Below are 23,359 nucleotides of genomic sequence, written 5' to 3'. Positions count from 1 at the left end.
GATTGACCCACTAGGGTTAGATTAGGCAAACTGGGAGCAGAAGGTTCCATGTTTCAGAACTCAAACCACGTACTGCAACAGAAGGACTGTAGACAGCCCCAGACTACTCTGAGCTCAGACCAAAGAATGCTCTGGAGCGATGAAGAAATGGGGGCAGGGAAATGTGGGTAATTTTTTGTTGTTGTCTAGATCTGCACATTTCACATGCTACTAAAGAAAATACAATAGTGTTTAAAGTCAGGTGCAAAGTTTGGCTCTGTGTTTAGCATTTATACCTTACCCCATGGCCCCTTGAAGAGGTAAAGCAGAAGGCTCACCTCTTTATGTGGAGGTCTGGGAGATGGCATGTTTAAACTATGGAGGGTCTATGAGGGTTCATTACTGGTTCTAGGGGATGGAGAGTGGGCCTCATGGTGGCAACTCTCAGGAGGGGGTGACAGATAGAAGATTTGCACCTGGAGAGTATGCTCAGAGGCCCTCAGACAGTGGCAGTGCTTGTACTGCATTCAGAGTCCAGAAGTTTAAAACACATGATCCACTAGCTAGCTCCCTTCAGAGCAGTCATGAATGGCAAGATGGGCGCCACTTGGATAGGCCTCTGACACAGCACACACAATTTCTCACCCAAGGGGAAAGGGTAAGAGAAAATGACCCTCATGTAACAGATGTTAATCATGCCATTTCAGGTGCTAGTGGAAGACACTCGGAGACTGTGACAACGAAAGTGGTCCAAGAATCTATAGCATAGAATTACAAGGCCTTGTTTTTCTACCACAGAAAAACAACGGTGGAAGAGAAATCAATAGGTCCTTAAACCAGAGCAAGCAGACTGAAAAGTCACTAAACAAGCTGTAGAAGAATAGTTTTTTCCCCCCAGAAAAGTCTCCCACCATTGCTGTCACTGATTCAGCTCTATCAGAGGAGCCACAGTGAGAGCTCTAGCGCAAACTGTGCACTAGCAGTCAATGGGGCACAAGCACAGGGATGTTTAGACCTCCTCTGGGTAGAGGTAGGGTGTGACAGGTTGGACCTCCCGTTCTGGGATGCCACCTGATGTACTGGGATTTCACTGAGTCTGCCTGCTCTAGTAGCCTGGGCTCCCTCTCCCTGTTTTGCTGAATTAGGCTCTCTGGCCTCTGGCAGCACACACCTACAGGTAAGGACACACCAGCTGTAGAATCACACAGAGTCTGCAAATAGTTCTCTATGAGAAGACTCAGCTAGGAAATTTCCGAGTACTCAAAGTGCAGGCTCCCCTCTGGAAAGTAAACCCAAAATATTATTATGTTGCGCTGTGGAGAAATCGATACAACATAACCTCATAAATTCGCCCCCTCCCTCAATGTGGAGGAAGATATGCACAACTTCTTGCCCCTCTCCCCCAGTTATAAATTGCACAAACTGGATTTAATAATAAACAAAAACCAGTTTATCAACTACAAAAGGTAGATTTTAAGTGATTATAACAGACAGCAAACAGAAAAAAGCAGATTACCAAGCAAATAAAACAAAACACGCAAACTAAGCTTAAGATCTTAAAGAGACTGGTTTCAAGAAATAATTTCTCACCTAAATGTTATTTCAGACAAGTGCAGAGTTTCTGTAGCTTAGAGTTCCAGTTATTTCTCTTTACAAACTCATCTCCTGTCTTAGGGCGTGTCTTCACTAGCAACATTAAAGCGCTGCCGTGGCAGCGCTTTAGCATGGCTGTGTAGTCGCAGCACCAGCACTGGGAGAGCTATAAAAAAAACCCACCTCCATGAGGGAATAGATCCCAGCGCTGGTGCACTGTCTACACTGCCACTTTACAACGCTGAAACTTGCAGCGCTCAGGGGGGTGTTTTTTCACACTCGAGTGAGAAAGTTGCAGCGCTGTAAAGTGCCAGTGTAGACAAGCCCTTAGTCTGGACTCAGCCCTTGCCTTTCCCTCAGCTCAGTTCCTTTGTCTCTTCAGGTACTTTCAGCTGCCTTTCTTCTTGGGCAGGAAGGCAATGGAGAAGAGTCCTGTTTGCTTTACTCTCCAGCCTTAAATAAAATTTATATAAGACAGGAATCTTTTGTTTCCCAGTCTTGATCTCCCCCTCTTTTTAGTGGAAAATTACTAGAAGTCCAAAATAGTGTTTAGTACCAGGTGACAGGAGCACCTGACCTAGTAGTGTTACAGCTACGTCCCAAGATGCCTCTCAGGAAGAAGAGAGATTAGTATCTTCAGATCTTATTGTTTCTTCCTAATGGCCCATCAAGGCTGATGAACTGTTGTCTGGTGGGTGTCTCCCCAAATACACACACACAGTTATAATTGTTACATAGTCAATATTCCTAACTTTAGATACAGAAATGATACTTGGATACAAATTGGATAATAACATTCAGTAGATCATAACCTTTCTAATAATACCTTAAAAGAACCATCTTACATAAGAACGACCATACTGGGTCAAACCAAAGGTCCATCCAGTCCAGTATCCTGTCTGCCGACAGTGGTCAATGCCAGGTGCCCCAGAGGGAGTGAACCTAACCTATCTTGCATAAAATATATCAATTATGCCATATACATATCATAAGCATATTTCCATAAAGCATTTGGGGTGTAATGTCACACAGGGGACACACTGTTTAAAGCGCAGCAGCCACTGAGCCCTCTCTATGCTAAACCCCATCCCGCTGCTATCACTGGTGGAGGTGAACTTTGGGCACTTCAGATATTTTTAGTTCGGGTCAATCTAAAAAATAAAATGATACTGAAATCACATCCGGAGTCTGTGCCAGCTAGTTTGCTGTTGTCTTTCTGGGTTTGTCCTCACCATGGAAAAATGTGTGGTTCTCACAAGGAGAGAGATATCTCATTGTAAAATCCTAGTGAGGACAAGGCACAGAGTAGTTTTATTTCAGTGCAGCTGATCAAGGTAAATACTAGACTTCTCCACCCCAAAGTGTTTACCTCATCTGATTACACTGAGATTACCAGGTGCCTTGTCTCCACATGGATTTTACAACAAAATACCTGACTGAAGTCAGCTCTCTCATTTCAAAACACCCTCCAAAACAACACCTTTTTCCTAGCAAAGACACAATCTATTTTCTTCAGGACAGGGTTTAAAGAAAACAGGGAATCTCACAACCCAGCAAATTCTCATTTTATATCAGAGGACAGGGCTGACTTTATGGCTAGTGGCTCACTACACACCTTTTCTGGTGTTCCTTCTCATCCTCCAGATTAAAAATAGGACTTCCATCCATTTCCTTTCTCTCCTCTATGGATCACTCTCTCCTTCCCTAGATCCCTCTCTAATCCCACACTTTCCTGCTGGGCTAAGGCAGGAAATTAACATAATCCCGCTTCTGCGGAGTGCATGCTCTAGAGGGAGAGGTTTCTGAAGTACTGGGGATGAGAGAGTATCATCTGACCTGATAAATTCTTCCTGCAGTGGAATTACAGGACTCTCACTCATGGAAGCTCCCTCAAATAATGTACCCCAGGTAGATGCCCATCCAACCTACACCTCGACCCATCCCAGCTGTGCGCGTGGACTATAAAGTAGAAAGACTGCCTAGACATGTGGGTCCAGATACTAAGCGACACCAGCTAAGGAGGAGGGTGAGCAAAAATGGTATTTTATTTCAGTTTCCTCTCTTTGTGCTAACTAGTCAATAGCACAGTGGTTCTCCTCAAAGCCTGAGCATCTTGGAAAATACACACATACACAAAAGCTCTGTCCAGCCACTCACTAACACTGGTACCAACATCTCCTGTCACACTCACACTGGTGGCCAAAAGGCAAAGCTTCAGTGGCCATGGTAGATAGGAAACAATGGGATTATGGATGCAGCAAATGAAGTTAAATGGCAGCATACTAATTCCTATCCTTCACATACCAATCAACTCACAATTAACACGACTCCTAAAACCCTGGAACCAAGGTCTGCCAGAACTGTCTATCAATCCAATGATGGCGCTAAGAAACACTGAAGTGCACAGAGCATGAAGCCTGGATGTTTCGGCATAATGGCTGTGTTGAACAGAATTAAAAGGAATTCAGTGTGATGGGCCGCACCTCACAGCTGATCAAGATGGAATAATTTCAGTTTTGCAGACTGTGCTCCCCATTCCTGAAACATGTTACACTATGACTCTACATCTAGGGCAAAGAGCTGCAGATGTCACACTGTGCCAGTAAATTTGGGTACACAATGTCTTTGCTTAGAAGAATGTGTTTCCAGTGTACGCTCTGCAGTCTAATTTATAAACTTGGCTTGGGGAAATCAGTGAACATTAAACAAGAGTGTTTTTGAGACTTGTTCTTTATGTCAATTTTTATTAGTCTTTATACATAAATATACAAAAGTCAGCAGAATACTATTTAGCACTTTATATTAAAACTCTACAAAACTAACTAATCCTCTTTAGAGGAACATTAGAATTACCAACATTTTACAGATGGGGAAAACTGACAGAAAGGTCTCAAAATGATTCAGCTTCAGAGTTAAAATTAGAACCTAGGAGTTCAGCACCAAAATTAATCTGCTAGATCATACTGTGTCTGAAAATAAACTGCCTGATCTTCAGCAAGATAAATCAAAGATTGAGATTGGTTCTAGTGCTGTCTGGAACAAATCGTTCAGAATTCTGGCAAAAAATAACCCACACACTCTAAGCCAGAAGTCGGCAACCTGCGGCAGATGAGCTGATTTACTGTGGCAGGCTGCTGCCGGCCTGGGGTCCCGGCTGCTGGCCCCACTGAGCCCGCTGCCAGCCTGGATGGACGGAACCCTGGGCTGGCAGAGGGCTGAGCGGGGCCAGTGGCTAGGACCCCAGACCGGCAGAGGGTTGAGCAGCTCAGCCCGCTGCTAGCCTGGGGTCCCAGCCGCCTGCCTCACTAAGCCCGCTGCCAGTCTGGGGTTCCATCCACCGGCCCCTGTAAATGTAAAATGTATTACTGGCATGCGAAACCTTACAGCAAATAAATGAAGACTTGGCACACCACTTCTGAAAGGTTGCTGACCCCTGCTCTAAGCAATGTTTGTCATCAATCTTGACATTCCTTTTCCAAGCAGCTGAGTACAGTGTTTTTGGCACTGAATGGAACAGAATGGAAAAAGAGACACATTTGGTGTCCATAACTTATGAACATTCACTGCAACATCCATTCATATTTAGCATGCCTCTTCTGCAAACAAAGAAGCAGCTTATTCAAGCAGAGGTTCTCCACCAAAACACTCTCAAAGCACTGGTTATTTGGGTCATTCATAAAGCTTACTGGCACATTTTGAAAGCATAAGATTCTTTTTCCGGAGGAGTTCACAAGAGTTTCATCTGTTGTTATTTCTGGACCAACAGTCTTTTAGAATCCTATGGTACTTTTTATCTGATGGTCTCAAAGGTGAGGAGGTGAGTGGAGTTTAAAGCTTCAAACAACCCCCTGAAGTTATTTCTCCTAAAAGGAGAGATGTAGCTAAGAGATAAAGTGACTTGCCCGAGGCTGCAGAGTTAATCAGGACCACTGGCTCCCACTCTTGCATGCTTGACCCACTTGGCCACCCTTTTTCTAACAGGCATGATTAGTTATTTTCACTGTTATTGCTCTTCTTGAACCTTGTAATGGACATTCTTATCTGCTCAGACTCCCAATTGTTGTCAGAGGAGCAGGTGACAGCAACGGCCAGGTCAGCTTTTTATCAACTCCCTGCATGGGCAATAGACTGCAACCATTTCTTCAGGATGTAATTATCATCCATGCCTTTGTCAACGCCAGATTAGATACTGCAATACAGGCAAGTCTCATCTTATGTGGGGGTTCCGTTCTGCGGTTAGCGTGTAAAGCGAAAACCGCGTATAGTGAAACACTCATTGAGTTGAATGGCGGGCGGAATCACCCGCACTACAGATGCAGTTTTTATATTGTTATTTTTCTTTTTTTCCCCTGTTTTTGCCGACTGCGCAAAGCTTAATTCGTGCATGTTAAATGCGCCTAAGTTGTGACTTGCCTGTACACTCTCTATGGGGCTATGTATTCATTCCATCTGGAAAATGATGTGCACAATTCAGCAGCCTGCTTAGTAAATGAAGTTTCTTTTCATGGACATATTTAACCAGTGGTCTAGGACCTCCCCTGGCTGATTATAGGTTTCTGGGTAGATTTTAAAGTGCTGATTTTAATCTATAAACACCTAAATGGCCTCGGACTATAAGGACTCTTTTTGTGGCATACTGCCATAGCTGAAAAGTCAGGAAGACACCACAGGTAGAGTCCCCCAACGTGCAGTCACCTAGCCACACCAGAAATGGGAAGGGGTGGTTTGTCCTCAGAGCCAAAAGCCTTTGGAACTTGCTTCCTCCTGGATCACAACAACAATTAACCTACCAGACACACCACAAGGAACATGTCTTCTCATTGGCCTATAGGGGGTTGAGAGGAGTTGAAGAGTGACTGGAGAGGGGTCAGGATCGGAGGTGATTTTTTTAGTAGGGATTATCAAACCCTGTGACCACATACTTATAGATTGACCCTGGGGAAAACCTGATGATTGTGCAGGTGTTGATTGGTCTCTGGGGGCAACGGAGAGGATGATTAAAGCTATGGAGAAGCAAACTGACATGCTACAATCCCTCATAACCCTCCAGAGTAAACAGATGTCTGCCTGCTCTTCCCTTCAGCATATTCAGAACTCTTTCCCATGCTTTCCCCAAACACCATCCACAAATTGCTTTCCCCTGTCTGGGACTTCTCGCTTTCCCGTTCACTCCACCCCCACAGACACCTTTTCAAATGAGAGCTGGACTTGCGCACAGTTCTGAAAGTTAGCCCTCCCCGGTACCTCCTCTCCCACTAGCAATTTTGGGGGGGGGGGCGGCGTTGTAGTTTTTTGTGCAATAAAAGCAAAGTTTTTTGAATGATCAGAACTTTATTTGATTCCAGCAAACTGTGATAGCACATGGCAGCAAAAACAAGCAAGCAGTTAAATCATTTGCTTACACTGAATCCCAGGCCACAAAAATCACAAGTGCTCCCTAGCAAAACTCAATTTCATTAAGCATTGTAGTCCAGAGCATAGAAACATACATTACTGATTCTCATCTTCAAAGTGTTGCCTGAAAGCTTCCCAGATTTGAATTGCTCCCCGCTGTGTCCTCTCATAGCCCTGGTATCTGGCTGCTCAAAAGCCGCAGCCAGGTGTTCTGCCTCAGCAGTCCACCCGAGCAAACTTTTCACCCTTGTCTTCACAAATATTGGGCAACGTGCAACATACAGCAACAACCATAGGAATATTATCCTCATTAAGGTCTAACCTGCCGTAAAGGCATCACGAGCACGCCTTTCATCTACCAAACGCGCATTGCAAGGGTATCCTGCACCTATTCAACCTACTGTTGAACCCTCCTTAGTGCTATCTAGGTTTCCCATGTACGGCTTCATGAGCCATGGCATTAAGGGGTGTGCCAGGTCTTCCAGGATCACTATGTGCATTTCAACATCCCCTACTGTAATCTTCTGGTCTGGAAAGAAAGCCCACGCTTGCAGCATTCTGTACAGACTAGTGTTCCTAAGTATACATGTGTCATCACCTTTTCAGACCACCCCACACTGATGTCAGTGAAACGCCTGCAGTGGTCCACAAGCGCCTGCAACACCATGGAGAAGTACTCCTTCCTATTGATGTACTCCGTCACAAGGTAGTCCGGTGCCAAAATTGGAACATATGTGCCATCTGTCGACCCTCCACAGTTAGGGAAACCCATTTCTGCAAAGCCATCGGCTATTTCACATATATTACCAGGATGCTATTAATGGCCCTACACCCTTGTGTTAATGCAGCCCCAACAGTCGACTTCCCAATGCCAAACTGATTTGTGACCAGCCAGTAGCAGTTTGGAGTCACCAGCTTCCACACTGCGATTGCCATGCCCTTCTCCACCGAAAGGGTAGCTCTCATTTGGGCATCCCTGCACCACAGGCAAGCTCAGCACCCGGTTCCAGGAAGGGGGCTTTTCTCATCCAAAAGTTCTGCAGCCACTGCTCGTCATCCCAGACCTGCATAATGATGCTGTCCCACCACTCGTTGCTAGGTTCCCGAGTCCAAAAGCAGCAATCTACTGTGTGCAGCTGCTCCGTGAATGCCAAAAGGAATCTAATGTTGCTCCTATCGATGTCAGACAGCACGTCACACAACTGTGAATCCCACTGAGTTCAGAACTTTACAATTAACTGCACAGCAATTCGCAATGTGTTACTGACACCCAGTGGAGCATTTGACTGCGATGCGGGATCCATTCTTTCAGTCACCGTTGGTGGGGCAAGCAGAAAACAAGGGACGTTGAAAAATGCCGCAAACTGAAGATGGAAGAACACAGACTCCTGGGATGGAAAGCAATGCATCATGGGACATTGAGCCCTGACCCATGATGCGCTGCGATCCACTCTTCCTTTCCACAAGATCCAGCGGTAGAAGGTGGAGAGCTGAACTGTGGGATAGCTACCCGCAATGTTTTGCTCTAGCTGTCGATGCTACTGCCCCAAGTGTGGACGCGTTCTGCCAACAGAGGAAGACAGCATGAACAGGCAATAACAATTTTCTTTTAAGCGTTTTTTGATCATCGACAAAACTTTTGGTGAAAAATCCCTGCTGGTGTAGAATTGGCCTTGAACAATAAAAGCAGTGGTGCTGCAGAGTCATCTTTTAAAACATTGTTATTAAAGGGTGTTTTCTTGACTGTGTAACAAGTTCTGGGTACAGAGGGAAAGTGACTGACTGTACATTTAATGCCTCATCCAAACCTTAAAGAAAAGAAAAGAAGAAGAAGAGTAGGTTCTATTCTGAAAGGAAGACTTTGTGGGTTCAGACTGATTTGGATTGTTTTCTAAACCAGTTTTCACAATAAGCAAGGACCTACAGTCAGTGCTAACTGAAAATTACTTTGGACCAGATCCAATTTAAACCAGTTGAGAAGTAGTTCCATTGAAGTTAATGGAATTAAGCCAATTAATAACCAACTAAAGATCTGGCCGTTTATGTCCAGAGATTTGCAAAAGGAAGAAAAAATATCCAGTAAACTTCTTTTTGGAGCTACAGGTTTGTTTGTTTTTAAATAAAGGACAACTCTCCTTATTCTGCCCTGCAGAATGAGTCCATGCAGAAACTCACTGTTGTATAATTTTATGCATACTACTAAATAAATATAAGAGGGCTTCATTGCTCTGTGAGCAAGTACAAAAATACTAGTAATACAAATCATTTATCATCAGAATAATAATAGGAAGTGGGAAAGCTGTGTTTTCTCCACAAATTTAGCTGGGCTAAGTCTCAAGCAGGATTCTTTTTTCTGTCCGAAATTTATGATGAAAAAACAGAACTGAATTCTGAGAGGCCTACATGCTTCTCGCTTCTAGACTAATCTCATAAATCAGAGGGGAAAATGAGAATAGTGGAAATGACCCAGCATAGGTGACATGTTTCTTGAATTTTACACACACATCAAACCAAAAGGAAAAACCATCATGAATCTTCGTACTTCGAAACATGGAACATTAGCAAGAGACAGGACCTGATCCAGCAAGGCAGAAACCTACCTCAGCTTCCTGTGGCATCAGCAGGGGATGGGGAATACACCACCTCACTGGCTCAGGCCCTAAGAAGCAATGCTTTTCGGTATGTTTATATGCACACATTACAATAACTTACGTAGCTAATATAAGGCCTGATCAAATGCCCATTGAAGTCAATGGAAAGACTTAATGGAGTTCAAAGGGCTTTAGATTGGGCCTTTAGTTGCTCTTGGACACACTAATACACATATCAGTAGCTTTCACCAGTCCTCCCCTCTTCTCTCAACAAAAGGAATAAGTGCAAATTACAAATTAAATCAGTTACAATATGTAAAAGCTCACTACCACAGCAGACTCATCCAATGCCCACAGAAAAGAAATCCAAAGCCAGCAAAGAAGCACACAAACAGGTTTTTAAAAAGCAGAATGCTGTGACTGTGTGAGATCATGAAACACATCCAAATTACTATCAGTGCTAACGGCACATTCAAACAGGGTTTGGGTTGGTTTGTTTTTTCTTTTTACATACCAGTTGAGGATATCTGATCATCACAGAGTTCTCATTCACCTAACAAGCTGGCGGAAATGCTGAAAAGAGTAGAAAGCAGTAGATAGATAGCAATATTTTAGCAACATTTATAAAAGAACTGAAAGCAACTAAAGGAGAAGATTACAAGGCTTGTTTGTTTTCATCAGTCAACAGTTTTTTTCACTTTCAGAAATTACATGCAGTTTTGCTAATGGTAGGTGCTGTTTTCAATAAGGTCTCTCAAACAGATCTGGATAATTAAAACAAAATAAAGAAAAAAAAAAGGAGAGACTGCTGTTTGTATATAAGAGATCTGATAGTATGTGGCATGCATTGCAACAATATGGTAGCCACCTTGAAAACACATATTATGTCAGTTCACATTTTAAAACTTGGCGAGGTTGTATTAACTATTTTATGTAGGTCACTCAAAGTTTGTGCGTATATGTCGTTTCCTTCCTTCTAAAGAAAACCATTGGCCCTCAATTCAGCAAAGCACTCAAACATGCACTTAATTTAAACTTTAATTGCATTGCTGAATCAGGGCCACTATTACTACAACATTCCTTACTCACTCTAATATTTCCTAACTTCTTTTTGTAAATCAGTCAAGTTTACAATGTATGGACTAAGATTCTGTAATATCTATGCAGATGTATATTTTAAACTAGATAGGCATTATTGTTGGAATTTTAAAAAAAGTGTTCATCATATCTTAACTCTGCTGCCACTAAAATAGGGGTTCTCAAACTGGGGGTCGGGACCCCTCAGGGGGTCACAAGGTCATTACATGGGAGGTTGCGAGCTGTCAACCTCCACTCCAAACCCTGCTTGCCTCCAGCATTTATAATGCAGTTAAATATATTAAACAGTGTGTTTAATGTATTGGGGGGTCGCACTCAGAGGCTTGCGATGTGAAAGGGGTCACCAGTACAAAAGTTTGAGACCCACTGCACTAAAATGAGTGGCAAGACTCCCTCTGACTTAAGTGGGAGCAGAGTGCGGCCAGTGCTGAGCGCTTTTGAAAATCCTAGCCTAAATATGTAACTACTTCTAAGATACATTTACAACCTATTACCTTTGATAACAAATGCTTCAGTCACCAGGCGCAGATGGTACAAAGGTTCATTTTCTATGGAGATGTCATCAATTCTTGCTCTGGCATACATGCTGACTGCATCCCTGTAGGATCCCTCCACATAATGGAGCTTCCCAAGGATCAACACTGCTTCAGTCATATATTTAGGCTGGAAAAATAAAGATTTTTCTGTGGTGAGATATGTGGAGAGCAAAACAGCATTACCTCAGAGAAAACTGTGTTAGACATAAGCAAAAAAATCAAGAAAATCTGTTAGGAATGGTCTAGGTATACTTGGTCCTGCCTCAGCACAGGGGGCTGGCCCTGATGACCTCTGGAGGTCCCTTTCAGCATTACATTTCTAGTCTCAATACTGCTGGCTTCCCCTGTAGTTAACTCTCAAAAGCTAGGCGTGGAACACAGTTGGCAGACAAAGACTCCAGTCTTAGGCTCATGCTTTTAAGTCTGAGATCAGTGAGTAATAAAAATCAAAAACTGCTCTGAAGCCCTTTTCTGGAACCTACAACACGGGGGCACCAGAGTTGATACCCTCACATGGATCTGGTAGAGCTATTCTATTGCACTAGCAGTTGTGGACGGCATATAAAACTGGGACAGTGTCACTGATTTTACACAGGATTTGTTTCTATTTTTCCTAGTGGGGCACTGCTCCACCTGCCCTGTGGCAAGCCCACTACAGGGATACCCCCGTGACTCCTAATGAGTCCCAAATGAGGTTTCCTCTTTTCAAATTAAAGAACAGAAACCCATTTCCAGCCTTCTTTCCGTACCCCAGCTGGCATGACACAGGAAACAGTGCAGCCCCAGAGTCACAGTAACTCTGCCTCCTGCAGCCCCCCTGGGCAGACAGGGCCAGGGATATGCATGCCTGATGGGGGAATGTGAGGAGCTAATTTGTTTATGCTCCTCACTCCCCAAGCAGCTCTGGACCACAGTGAATGCAGGGCCCCTCTGTACCCCACTACAGTGTGCACATACTAACAATAAGGACAGGCAAGTCTAATACACAGTCAGTTTATGTGGCCTATTGGAAATTTAAGTGCCCTGCAAAAGAACAGTAATTGGTTTGTGATTTCCATTGTGCCTCTGATGTATAAACAAGGCCCAGAAGGTCTGAAGGTTTTGTTTCTTTGTTTTGTTTTTAACTTCTTGGGTTTTAACATTGAAATTTAAGTCTTGTCTCCCCATTTTCCTCAGAAAGGTTCTGTGGATGAACAGAGAACTAACAGGATGATGACGTTGCACGTACCAAGGCAGTGAAACCTAAATAACTAATAAGAGGGAAAGCACCAGTCGCTTTTGAAAATCTTTGCCCAAGTACCTAAAAATACATTGAAATAAATGCAAAATGAGAGCCTTCTGCAACATTCACAAGATCAGGCCCTTAAATAGACTGTAGCAAGTCCAGGATTTCAGACTAGTGTTATTTTCAATCCTTCAAAGCAAGTTATATAAGCATGATGTGTCCAATAATGTAGCAAATTCCTACCCTTTCAGCCAACTCATTTCAAATGATTGCCAGAAAAAAATTTATGTGTATAAGTAAATGACCATATCATTTACTTTAGTACTCCTAAAATGGGATTCTTCCAACTGAAGATACCACAAAGAGATAATGAATGGTACATTAATGACATTGTTAAGGAGCACAGAACAGGTGGCCACAGATAAATGATGCAGATGTTTTGTATTTCTGTCTAAAAACTATACCACAGTAGCATCAACAAGATAACAATTTGCATCTACTGAGAGTACTTACTAGTAATTTTCCTCTGTTTAGAATACCGGTCAAATACTTTTTGGCTTCACTCATTTTTGGCTCATTCTTTTCCATTAATGGAATGGAGTCCTTTATTTTGGCAAGGTTTTCCTTTAAACACTGCTCCAGAAGGGCCTCTGCGAGCAGCAGATTCCCATAGTCCACTGAAAGAGACAGATGAAGGAATAAGAGAAGTCACATAGTGCTGTATTCTCATCTATTTTAGGATAGAAAAACAAACAGAGAATCTTGTCCAACTGTATAATATTCCCCCTTATCTAAGTAGTTCAAATATAAGTACAAGAAGACGATATATTCTTCTGCTTATTGGAAATGTTAGTTTCCTACCAAAAAAAGAAGGGATGGAAAAAAGGCCAAAAAAAATTCTGAAGATATCGTTATAAGTGTGGGCATTTACTTGGGTAGCAGACATCGCTATATTGCCATCACTAATTCAGCTGTTCAAAATTTCCACTGTGAACCCCTGTTTTCAAGGGCTAATAATTTAGGCCAAAATTCAGCATAACATCTAAATACATGCTTAACTTTACATATGTACAAGCATGTATTATATGTGTAAGTGCTTTGCTAAATCAGGACCCTGGCTGTAGAAAATTGGTTGAGATCTGTATGCCAAGTTTCAGATATGTAAAAAAATAAAATAAATAAAAAAAATTGTAAACATAAAATAAAAAAACAGACAAAAACAAAAAATCCCACCAAATCCCACAGTTAAACTAAAGGCAAGTTTGGAGCTTGATTCTACAAAATAATTAGGGCAAGCATAACTCTTATTACCATGTGTAAGAGCCCATCCTATGAACAGTTACACACATGAATAATTTACAAATAGTCTTAGTAGCTTCATTCAGCGTGACTGTTCATATGCGTCAAGTGTCTCACATGCCACAGTGTTTGCAGAATAAAGAAATCACTGAGATTACTCAGAAGTAAACGTTAATGTTAGTAAGAACACTTTAATATTTAAGGGTCAAGCCTTTAGATTGTTCACATATAAATCAAAGGTCCAAGCCTGCAATTGCACGTGCACTTAAAATTCCAAATCTAGGGAATTTTCAATGCACAGAGAAAGCAGGAACAATTTTTTTTATTGTTAATTAATATTTACAAGACAATTCTTAAACATTAATAGTATTACAGATATGATATTTTTGCTACACAGAAACATAGTTAGAAAGCAATCTGGCATTAACGCCGAGATGTCTTGGGTGTTTTGTTTTGTTTTTTTACAAAGCACATTCAGTTGCTTTCTTAATTTGTGAATGCATTTACTGCATCTGCAAATCATAGAATCATAGAATCTCAGGGTTGGAAGGGACCTCAGGAGGTCATCTAGTCCAACCCCCTGCTCAAAGCAGGACCAAACCCAACTAAATCATCCCAGCCAGGGCTTTGTCAAGCCTGACCTTAAAAACCTCTAAGGAAGGAGATTCCACTACCTCCCTAGGTAACCCATTCCAGTTCTTCACCACCCTACTAGTGAAAAAGTTTTTCCTAATGTCCAACCTAAACCTCCCCCTCTGCAACTTGAGACCATTACTCCTTGTTCTGTCATCTTCTACCACTGACAACAGTCTAGATCCATCCTCTTTGGAACCCCCTTTCAGGTAGTTGAAAGCAGCTATCAAATCCCCCCTCATTCTTCTCTTCTGCAGACTAAACAATCCCAGTTCCCTCAGCCTCTCCTCATAAGTCATGTGCTCCAGCCCCCTAATCATTTTTGTTGCCCTCCGCTGGACTCTCTCCAATTTCTCCACATCCTTCTTGTAGTGTGGGGCCCAAAACTGGACACAGTACTCCAAATGAGGCCTCACCAGTGCTGAGTAGAGGGGAATGATCACATCCCTCGATCTGCTGGAAATGCCCCTACTTATACAACCCAAAATGCCATTAGCCTTCTTGGCAACAAGGGCACACTGTTGACTCATATTCAGCTTTTCGTCCACCGTAACCCCTAGGTCCTTTTCTGCAGAACTGCTGCCCAGCCATTCGGTCCCTAGTCTGTAACAGTGCATGGGATTCTTCCGTCCTAAGTGCAGGACTCTGCACTTGTCCTTGTTGAACCTCATCATATTTCTTTTGGCCCAATCCTCTAATTTGTCTAGGTCCCTCTGTATCCTATCCCTACCCTCCAGGTTATCAACAACTGCCCATTTGTGCACGCACAATTACCTAATTTGTTTGAACAATCACAGTAAATACTTTTAGATATTAGGGTCGCAATTGCATTCACATTTTTAATAAACAGGTCCTAATAATCAGAGTGACTTAGCATCCTCACAGATTATATTTTGCCCTGCTGTGTAATAAGACTTCACATCACTACATGTTATCATTTTACATTCAGTGAAGTCACTACTTCACTTTATAAAACCACAGAAATATATAAACAAACAAAAAAGTACACAGTAAATAAAATTATATATACACATGCACACGGTACTTGTAAGCAAAAACTGCCACAGTATTTTACAAAAATTCCATCCTGACACTGTAGTTTATAAAAACACTACAGAGGCATGATATTAGAATTTTTTTCTTTACAGAACCTTTTTCACACTTCAGGGACACTCCCTTGTTACCATATGACCATTGAAAAGTGCTGTACCTCTGGCACCTATTCATTCTTTAGTCAGAGAAATGAAACTAGAGATTTTCTCTTTCATAACTACCAAGTGACAATGACTTGGCAGGAGACAGTTTTTAAACTGATCAAACTTGACATTATCCCTTTAAGTAAAAAATAATACATTAAAAAACATCTTACCACTGATTCTGGCCCTGACACCTGCAATCAGAGCCGCATGGTGAACCCTTGTGCCTGTGCAAAAGCCCCAGTGAAATTAGTGCAGCTCCACATAGGCACGAAGGTCCGCACCACAGATTGAACTGCGGGGCTGGAGCCTGTAGTCTTACTAATTCTACATCCAAACAAAATATATTTGTAAAAAGTTGCAGCTGTGAAAACAAGCCCAAATACATCAAACAATTTCCCTGCTCAAAAAGGCACTGCCTTTGAAGAACTCTATGGCCCCATCCTGCAAACACTTTTGCATGCGAACAACTTTACTCACACAAATAGTCCCATCAACTTCAACAGTGGTACCAGTACACCCACATGAATTAAGTCACAGGATCAGGTCCTTTTCATTTTGTTTCTTAAAAGTAATTTTTAGCAAGAGAGTCTATATCATTTACTTATCTTTACAAATTCCAAAATCTTTGTCTATTATGGTGTTAATAAGGTAGCCCAGCACTCCACCCATGAACAATTTTATAACAAAGCAGTGTATGCTGCCAATGGGATGAAAACATTGGTAGAAAATAGATAATAAAAATATATTGGCTATTTATAACTTACACTACCTTGAATGCTTTGGTTGGGGTGGAGGGCATCAGTACATCGTAACAACACATGGCACATTTAAATAAGAGCGCATCCTTTACAAACATAAGAAATAAAATTATCTAAGAGGCTCCGGAAAAGAGGGAGAAAAATACAACGTCCACAGTGGTCACACTTTCATAGATTTTTTTTCAGATGTGGTGGAATGAGATGGATTTCAGGGGTCGAGTCCTCCACAGTTTAGACCCCGTCACAACAGAGACCAGATCAACTATCTATTTAAGAATAGATGGCAGGTAGTAGTTGAGCCCAGATAACTAGCAGGCTGAGGATCGAGGAAGAGATCTCAGATATATAGATTTTGCCTTAACTCTTACAAGGTTGGTATCAAAGAACAATGAGCATAAAAATCACTTTGGCCCCGAACTTGCAAACACACACACACACGGGGGGTGGGGTGAGGCGGCAGGAGGTGTGGCGAGCCAGCAGCAGGATGAAGGAGGTGGGCAGGGGGGTCTGGCTGTGAGCGGGAGAGTGAGGAGGTGAGCGGTGAGCCACCAGCGAGCGGGGAGTTCTCGCGGCGGGCAGAGGGGTGTCTCTGGCTGGAGAGTGAGGAGGCAAGCGGCGGGCAGGGGGTGAGGAGAGATACAGGAGGCGAGCGGCGGGTGAGGGGGTTAGGAGGTGAGAGGCAGGCGCATAGGCAGCGGATGGAGCTCCCCTTTCTGTTAGGTCCAGTAAAGAATACAGATAACTGTGCATGATATTTATTATTGAGTCTGCAAAAAAAAAAAAAACCCAAACCTTACATAAATAAATTACAATTATATATATATATATATATATATATATATATACGTATTACTTTATTAACTTTAGGAAAAAACTTAATAATTTTAGAAAAAAGTGTAAGTGCGGCCACTAAAAACTTTGTTGCGAGAACCCCTGGTCTAAAGTGTGGCCAAGATAAACATAGCCACACAATCTTTCCAAATGCTAGAGAGCAGTTTGCAAATGAGTTCATTCTGGATATTCTCTAAGGTTCTGAGTGAGCAAATCTTAACAGGATGTGTGTTCAAACAAAATGAATCATCCTAGCTGTCACTAGTCTCCGCCCCACTTAGATATGCAGCATGAAAAAAGAAGGGGGCAAATCTGTAATTTACAAGGTATATGCTTGCTGAGTTAGAACCATAAAACCAATTTCTGCCCTGAGCTATACCACTGAAAGCCCACTAATTCCATCAGTGGGCCACAGGAATAAATGAGGGCTGAATTTTGCCATGAGTTTTGTTTACTTTTTTTTTAATTATTATTTCCCTTAAGATTGCAGACTAGTCTCTTTCTTGCAGACATTTTGGGTCTCTGTGCTCCTCCTGTTGTCAAGTACCAGGACCAGCATTACAAAGACGTGTGAATCATTGTAATTGCATGACTACATACACAGTCACCCACTCTTCTGGGAGTATTTTTCCTCTTTCCACTTTTTCAGACAGTCTGCCCTGCTCAAGAGTGAGATCCTTAGCACATCCTCTAGCACAGAGGTGGGCAAACTATGGTCCGCGGGCCACATCCGTCCCACGGGACTGTCCTGCCCGGCCCCAGAGCTCCTGGCCGGGAAGGCCAGCCCCCGGTCTCTCCCATGCTCTCCCCTTTCCCCCACAGCCTCAGATTGCCACGCTGCCAGCGCTCTGGTCCGCCACTCCTGCTGGGCAGCGTGCGGGGCCGGTGCAAAGATATTTCGCGCCCTAGGCGAAACTTCTTCCTTGCGCCCTCCCCCATCCCCGAGCCCCCGCCCTGAGGCACCCCCCCCCATGGCAGCTCCCTCTCTCTGCCCTGAGGCGCCCCCCATGCAGCAGCTCTGCCCTGAGGCACCCCCTCCCGCACCCCAGCTCACCCCTGCTCCACCTCCACCCCGAGCACGCTGTCGCCGCTTCACTTCTCCCGCCTCCCAGGCTTGCAGCGCCAATCAGCTTAGGTGCCACAAGCCTGGGAGGCGGGAGAAGTGAAGCGGCCATGGTGTGCTCAGGGAGGAGCCAGGGCAGGGGTGAGCTGGGGCGGGGAGTTCCCCTGCGTGCTGCCCCCCGCCTTACTTGCTGCAGACGGCCCTCCCCGCGCCCCCCTGCCCCAGCTCCCTCTGCCTAAATGCCAGCGGTGACCGGGGCAGCCAAAGATCCGGCCGCCGCAGTCACTGCCGAAGAAAATGCCGCCCCCCAAATCCCAACGCCCTAGACCTAGGTCGCCTAATAGGTTGCCCCGGCCCTGGCAGCATGGCTGCGAGCTCCTGCTGCTGAGTGGCATAGTAAGGGAGTGGGGATTGGATAAGGAGCAGGGGGTTCCGGGAGGCAGTCAGGAGACAGGGAGCGGTTGGATGGGGCGGAGGTTGGGGGGGAGGCAGTCAGGGAATGGAGAACGGGGGGTTGGATAGGAGGTGGGGTCCCAGGAGGTGGTTAGGGAACAAGGGGGGGGGGAGTTGAGTGGGTCAGGGATTCCGAGGGGGGCGAGAAGTGGGAGGGGGCAGATAGGGAGCGGGGACCAGGGTGTTTGGGGAGGCACAGCCTTCCGTACCTGATCCTCCAGACAGTTTTGCAACCCCAATGTGGCCCTGAGGCCAAAAAGTTTGCCCACCCCTGCTCTAGCATTTCCTTCTATAGGAAGAGTAAACACTTCAGAAGAGATCAGGCCAGCTGCTCAAACCACCCCTATTCAACCTCTTTGGAGCAGAAACTTCATTTATTATATGTTAGTACAGCACCTAGTACAACAAGGCCCAACTTGGTTGTGGCTTTAAGGCACTACAGCAATATATATGTTTTTGCTCTAGTTTTTAAAACTAAGTGGATCTCCACTTCTCCGCTTGCAAGGGACATATCTTGACTCAGCCAAAGCTGCAAATGAGCTACTCTCCAATTCCCAATTTACCCATTTCTTGATCAAACCAGCTAAATACGCTGGAGAGGTGGGGGTTCCTGACAAAAAAGGGTGGTTACAGACACAAGATACATTTTTGCAGTCTGGCTACCCCTAGAGATTCCCTTAGATCACATTCTGCAAACAGGAGACAAACTCCACACAAGCTAACGTGGGAGAAAATCCCACAAACCCCATCGCTATCAGCACGCTGGTGGTGAGCCCCACAGGGATCGGGCACGTTTCAGTGGCTGCGGAAAGGACAGTCAGTGCTGGGGGCTGGCGAGCGTTTACACAGGAGCAATGCAGCGTTCAAAGAGCTAGGGAAGGCTGGCTTCACCGCTGTGCACTGCACGCCTGCTCGGGCGGCTGGGCTCGGCAGGGATTAGCAGCGCCCCTGGCTCCAGGGCTGCCCCGGCCGGCCGGCGAGATTCCCCGTGCACGGGCAGCTTGGGGCCAGGCGGGGATCCCGCTCAGCCTCACTCACCGGAGTCCTGCGCGTCCGCGGCCCCTTTCCGCGGGGGGCTGGCCGCTGGCGGCAGCAGCTGCCTCCCCAGCTCGGGCAGCCTGTCCCACTGACACTCCGCCCGGCACCTCTCGATCTCCCCCTCCAGCTTCAGGTAAGAATGGGAGCCCTTCGCAGCCATTTTCGCCTGGGTGTCTCCGGTACAACAAGAGGGAAGTCCCAGGCTGGCAGTGCCTGGGGAACAGCCGGGCTCCCCTGCCTGCCTTGAGCATGTGCAGAGAGCTCCGCGTGCATATTGGGAAGTGAAGTTCTAGCTGCAACCCTGCAAGCCTCCGCTTAACCAGCGCCGCGGAGTTCCCACTGCGGGGAAATACCCTCCCTTGAAAGCTCCCGGGTTTGCCTAGGAACAGCTCCTCGGTCAGCACCCCTTTCCTTCCCTGCTCTGTCTGCTTTCTGTTACTATTTGCTAACCACCCTACCAGGGCGTTCGCCACTTCACTCACTTAGCACTTGAAACATAGCAAGCGCTAGGTCTTATTATTATTTAACTCGGAGGCTGGCTCCTCTTCCTTCCCTTTTATTCCTCAAGTAAATCCCTGGACTCAAGAAAGGAGTGTGTGATAAAGGAGGAGTGAGCAGTGCTGAGAGAACAACAGCCCTCTGAGGGTCAATATCCTGAAATAGCTAGGCATCTCTATAGTAATGAGGCAACTGAAACAAACAGAAGTGAATAAAAATATTGCTTTGCACTTCTACTGTGCTTTCCATCCGAGGATTTCAGTGTGTTTTACAAACATCAATTTATTAAAGGCTGGCAACATCCCTGTGAGGTAAGTATGATATCAGAAACAGAGACAACAAGATTAGGTGGCTTTTTGTTCCTGATTGCACATCAAGGGTAATGGCAGGGCACAGAATCCATCTCTCTCAACTTGCAGAGCTCTGCTTTGCTTGCTAGACCCTAAGCCTTCCTACCAAAACTCATCCATCAGACTGAGATGAATTCTTTTTATTTCCTTTCACTGGTAATTCCTACTTGAAATCTTTGCATCCCTAATAGTAACCATTTAAAATGTATCAGCTATCATCCAAAGCAAGCGTTACGTTATATAAAAACGTAATGCTGCTGCTGCTAAATGCATCCATCCTCTAGAAATCTAGTGCACGGTCTAAACTGTTTGTCTTCTCTATTGGGCAGATTGTGTCCTCTCCTGTGCTTTTTATGATGCCAACCACACTGATTGTACCCAGTGTACCATAAATGAAACAATAAGAAATGTTTCACTTTTTCATTCACCTAAGTGCTTAAATTTCATTCCTGCTAGGGAAGGAGACAGTGCCAGAACAAAGCTTTTGTGTGTTCTGCAGTACTAGAAAAGAAATGCGCGCGCACACACACACATCTATTTTTCACATTTCTTTTCCCCATGTTAAGTTCTCCTCACACCTTCTATGGGTCATCTCGATTTTCACTTCAAAGTTTTTTTTTCTCCTGCTGAGGATAGCTCATCTCAATTGATTGGACTCCTACAGTTGGTATGCGTACTACCACCTTTTCATGTTCTCTGTATGTATAAATATCTTCTGTCTGTGTGTTCCATTCTATGCATCCGAAGAAGTGAGCTATAGCCCACGAAAGCTTATGCTGAAATAAATTTGTTAGTCTCTAAGGTGCCACAAGTACTCCTGTTCTTTTTGCGGATACAGACTAACACGGCTGCTACTCTGAAACCAGGAATTATACAGTTTGCACCCAGATTTGTTACACCTGACAGAACTACCCCCACAACAAACATGGCTGCCTCAACTTCTCATTTTCTGGCAGTTAAAACCAAACATTTAAAATCCAACCGTATTTTAAAAAGCACTGTATCTGTTGATTAACTACTTCAGTATAATAATGAGTACTTTCTGTTCTCCCAGTAATGTGTGTGTTCTGAACTAAAAAATCTTAAACTCTTGAGATCTATTTCACTCCGGAAGTGGTTATTAACTTGAAAACAGGAAGCACCCGTAATGTACTAGTACTGAAAAGTTTAAACATTAGAACCGTTAGACAATTTAACAATGGGGGAAAAGAGAGGTAGAAAGAGAATGGATAGAAGGAACAGAGTGGACAGATATATTTTCTAGAAGATATTGCTAGCCACAAAATATTACATAGGGGTCCCTAAAGGAACTTACTGATTTCATAAATTGTGATGAACCAAAAGGAAACAAAACAGCATGTCATTTTTGGAACCCAAAATCGTCTGTGTCTTGCTGTACAAAGAAGGAAATACCTATGGTGTGGAATATCTCGGGGCACACAAGATGAAATGTACTGTCTTTTAATACCTTCTCAGACTCCTACATATGTACTAGGTAAGATATTTTCAGATGTATAGAATGTTGCATTGAGCATTTAACTGGTTTACAAAAAATTAGGATAGCAAGTCTGGCAGAGCTTAAATGTCGAATGAGCATCTGTACCAAATCTCTAACCCTCTTAGGGTTCACCCATCACTAAGGGGTCTTAATGGTCATCCAGATTTACAATGTCATTCCAAGGGAAACTGATTTCAGTGGTTCTTCCAAAAATTAAGGAACTTTCCTGTCAAGAACAAGTTCATCAAGAATGGTGCTATTGTGATGCTGGTAGACCAGGTGCTAGCTCATATGAAGGTCCCCATGTCTCCATTGAACAACTGACATATACATAGCTGGAATTAGTCTGACTAAGCTGTGTGTTAGTATTGTTAAAATAGGTATTAGAATTCTAATAATGTGTTTAGTGTTCAGACTTTATGCAATGCTTGTATGTTGCTGCATGTATTAATCTCACTTAACATTAATCTCAGGCTTTGGCTACACTGGCGCTTTAGAGCGCTGCAAGTTTCTCGCTCAGGGGTGTGAAAAAAACACCCCCCTGAGCGCTGCAAGATACAGCGCTGTAAAGCGCCAGTGTAAACAGTGCCGCAGCACTGGGAGCGCGGCTCCCAGCGCTGCAAGCTAATCCCTATGGGGAGGTGGAGTACCTGCAGTGCTGGGAGAGCTCTCTCCCAGCGCTGGCGCTGTGACCACACTCACACTTCAAAGCGCTGCCGCGGCAGCGCTTTGATGTTTCGAGTGTAGCCAAGCCCTCACATTATAAGGTAATATTTCAGCATTTGCATTGTAAACCTCTAGATCACCTCTCAGGAGAGAGACATTAACTAGTGTTAGTGCTGCATCAGGTTTCAGGTGTGCATAGCAATATAATCTTTAAAAAGTTTAGATTAGTTAAAATTTTCTACAGATAAGCCTAGAGCCTTGCAGCAGACTAGATAACAGAAAATAAAAAAAAAAAGTGCTGATCTCCTACAGAAGGTGTTACTTCCTAGCTGACAAGGAAAGTCTATCAACAATAGATGGACTAGAGTGGAACATTAAAGAGGACAAAAAACTTTGTTGTTTACTCTCTCCTGCCCCAAAACATGAAGATGAGTCTTGCAATTCCTCCCATCAGCTGAGTTTGCAGCTTAAAACAGAAGGGGAAAGATGGACTAAAACCCCCTAACAAGGAGGAAATGTATCTTTATGCTGCTTGGACTCAGGACAACAGGAATCATAGAATAGAATCATAGAATATCAGAGTTGGAAGGGACCTCAGGAGGTCATCTAGTCCAACCCCCTGCTCAAAGCAGGGCCAAGCCCCAATTAAATCATCCC

General features: G+C 44.1%; 1 protein-coding gene across 1 annotated transcript in view; it reads right to left on the bottom strand.

Annotated features, from left to right (window-relative positions):
- The window catches only part of TTC7A (tetratricopeptide repeat domain 7A), a 267,779-nt gene extending 247,899 nt beyond the window's left edge, over positions 1–19,880 (bottom strand). Inside the window, exons 1-3 of the mRNA XM_045011489.1 lie at positions 19,691–19,880; positions 12,930–13,093; positions 11,150–11,318 (exon numbers count right to left, since the gene is read on the bottom strand). Coding sequence (XP_044867424.1) covers positions 11,150–11,318; positions 12,930–13,093; positions 19,691–19,850 — 493 coding nt within the window. The 5' untranslated portion in view covers positions 19,851–19,880. The remainder of the gene's footprint in view (positions 1–11,149; positions 11,319–12,929; positions 13,094–19,690) is intronic.
- Between the last annotated feature and the right edge of the window lie 3,479 nt (positions 19,881–23,359).

The sequence above is a fragment of the Mauremys mutica genome, chromosome 3 (assembly GCF_020497125.1).
Source record: "Mauremys mutica isolate MM-2020 ecotype Southern chromosome 3, ASM2049712v1, whole genome shotgun sequence".
NCBI lineage: Eukaryota > Metazoa > Chordata > Testudines > Geoemydidae > Mauremys > Mauremys mutica.
The sequence above is the reverse complement of the archived record's forward strand: the minus strand, read 5'-3'. Positions and strand labels throughout refer to the sequence as shown.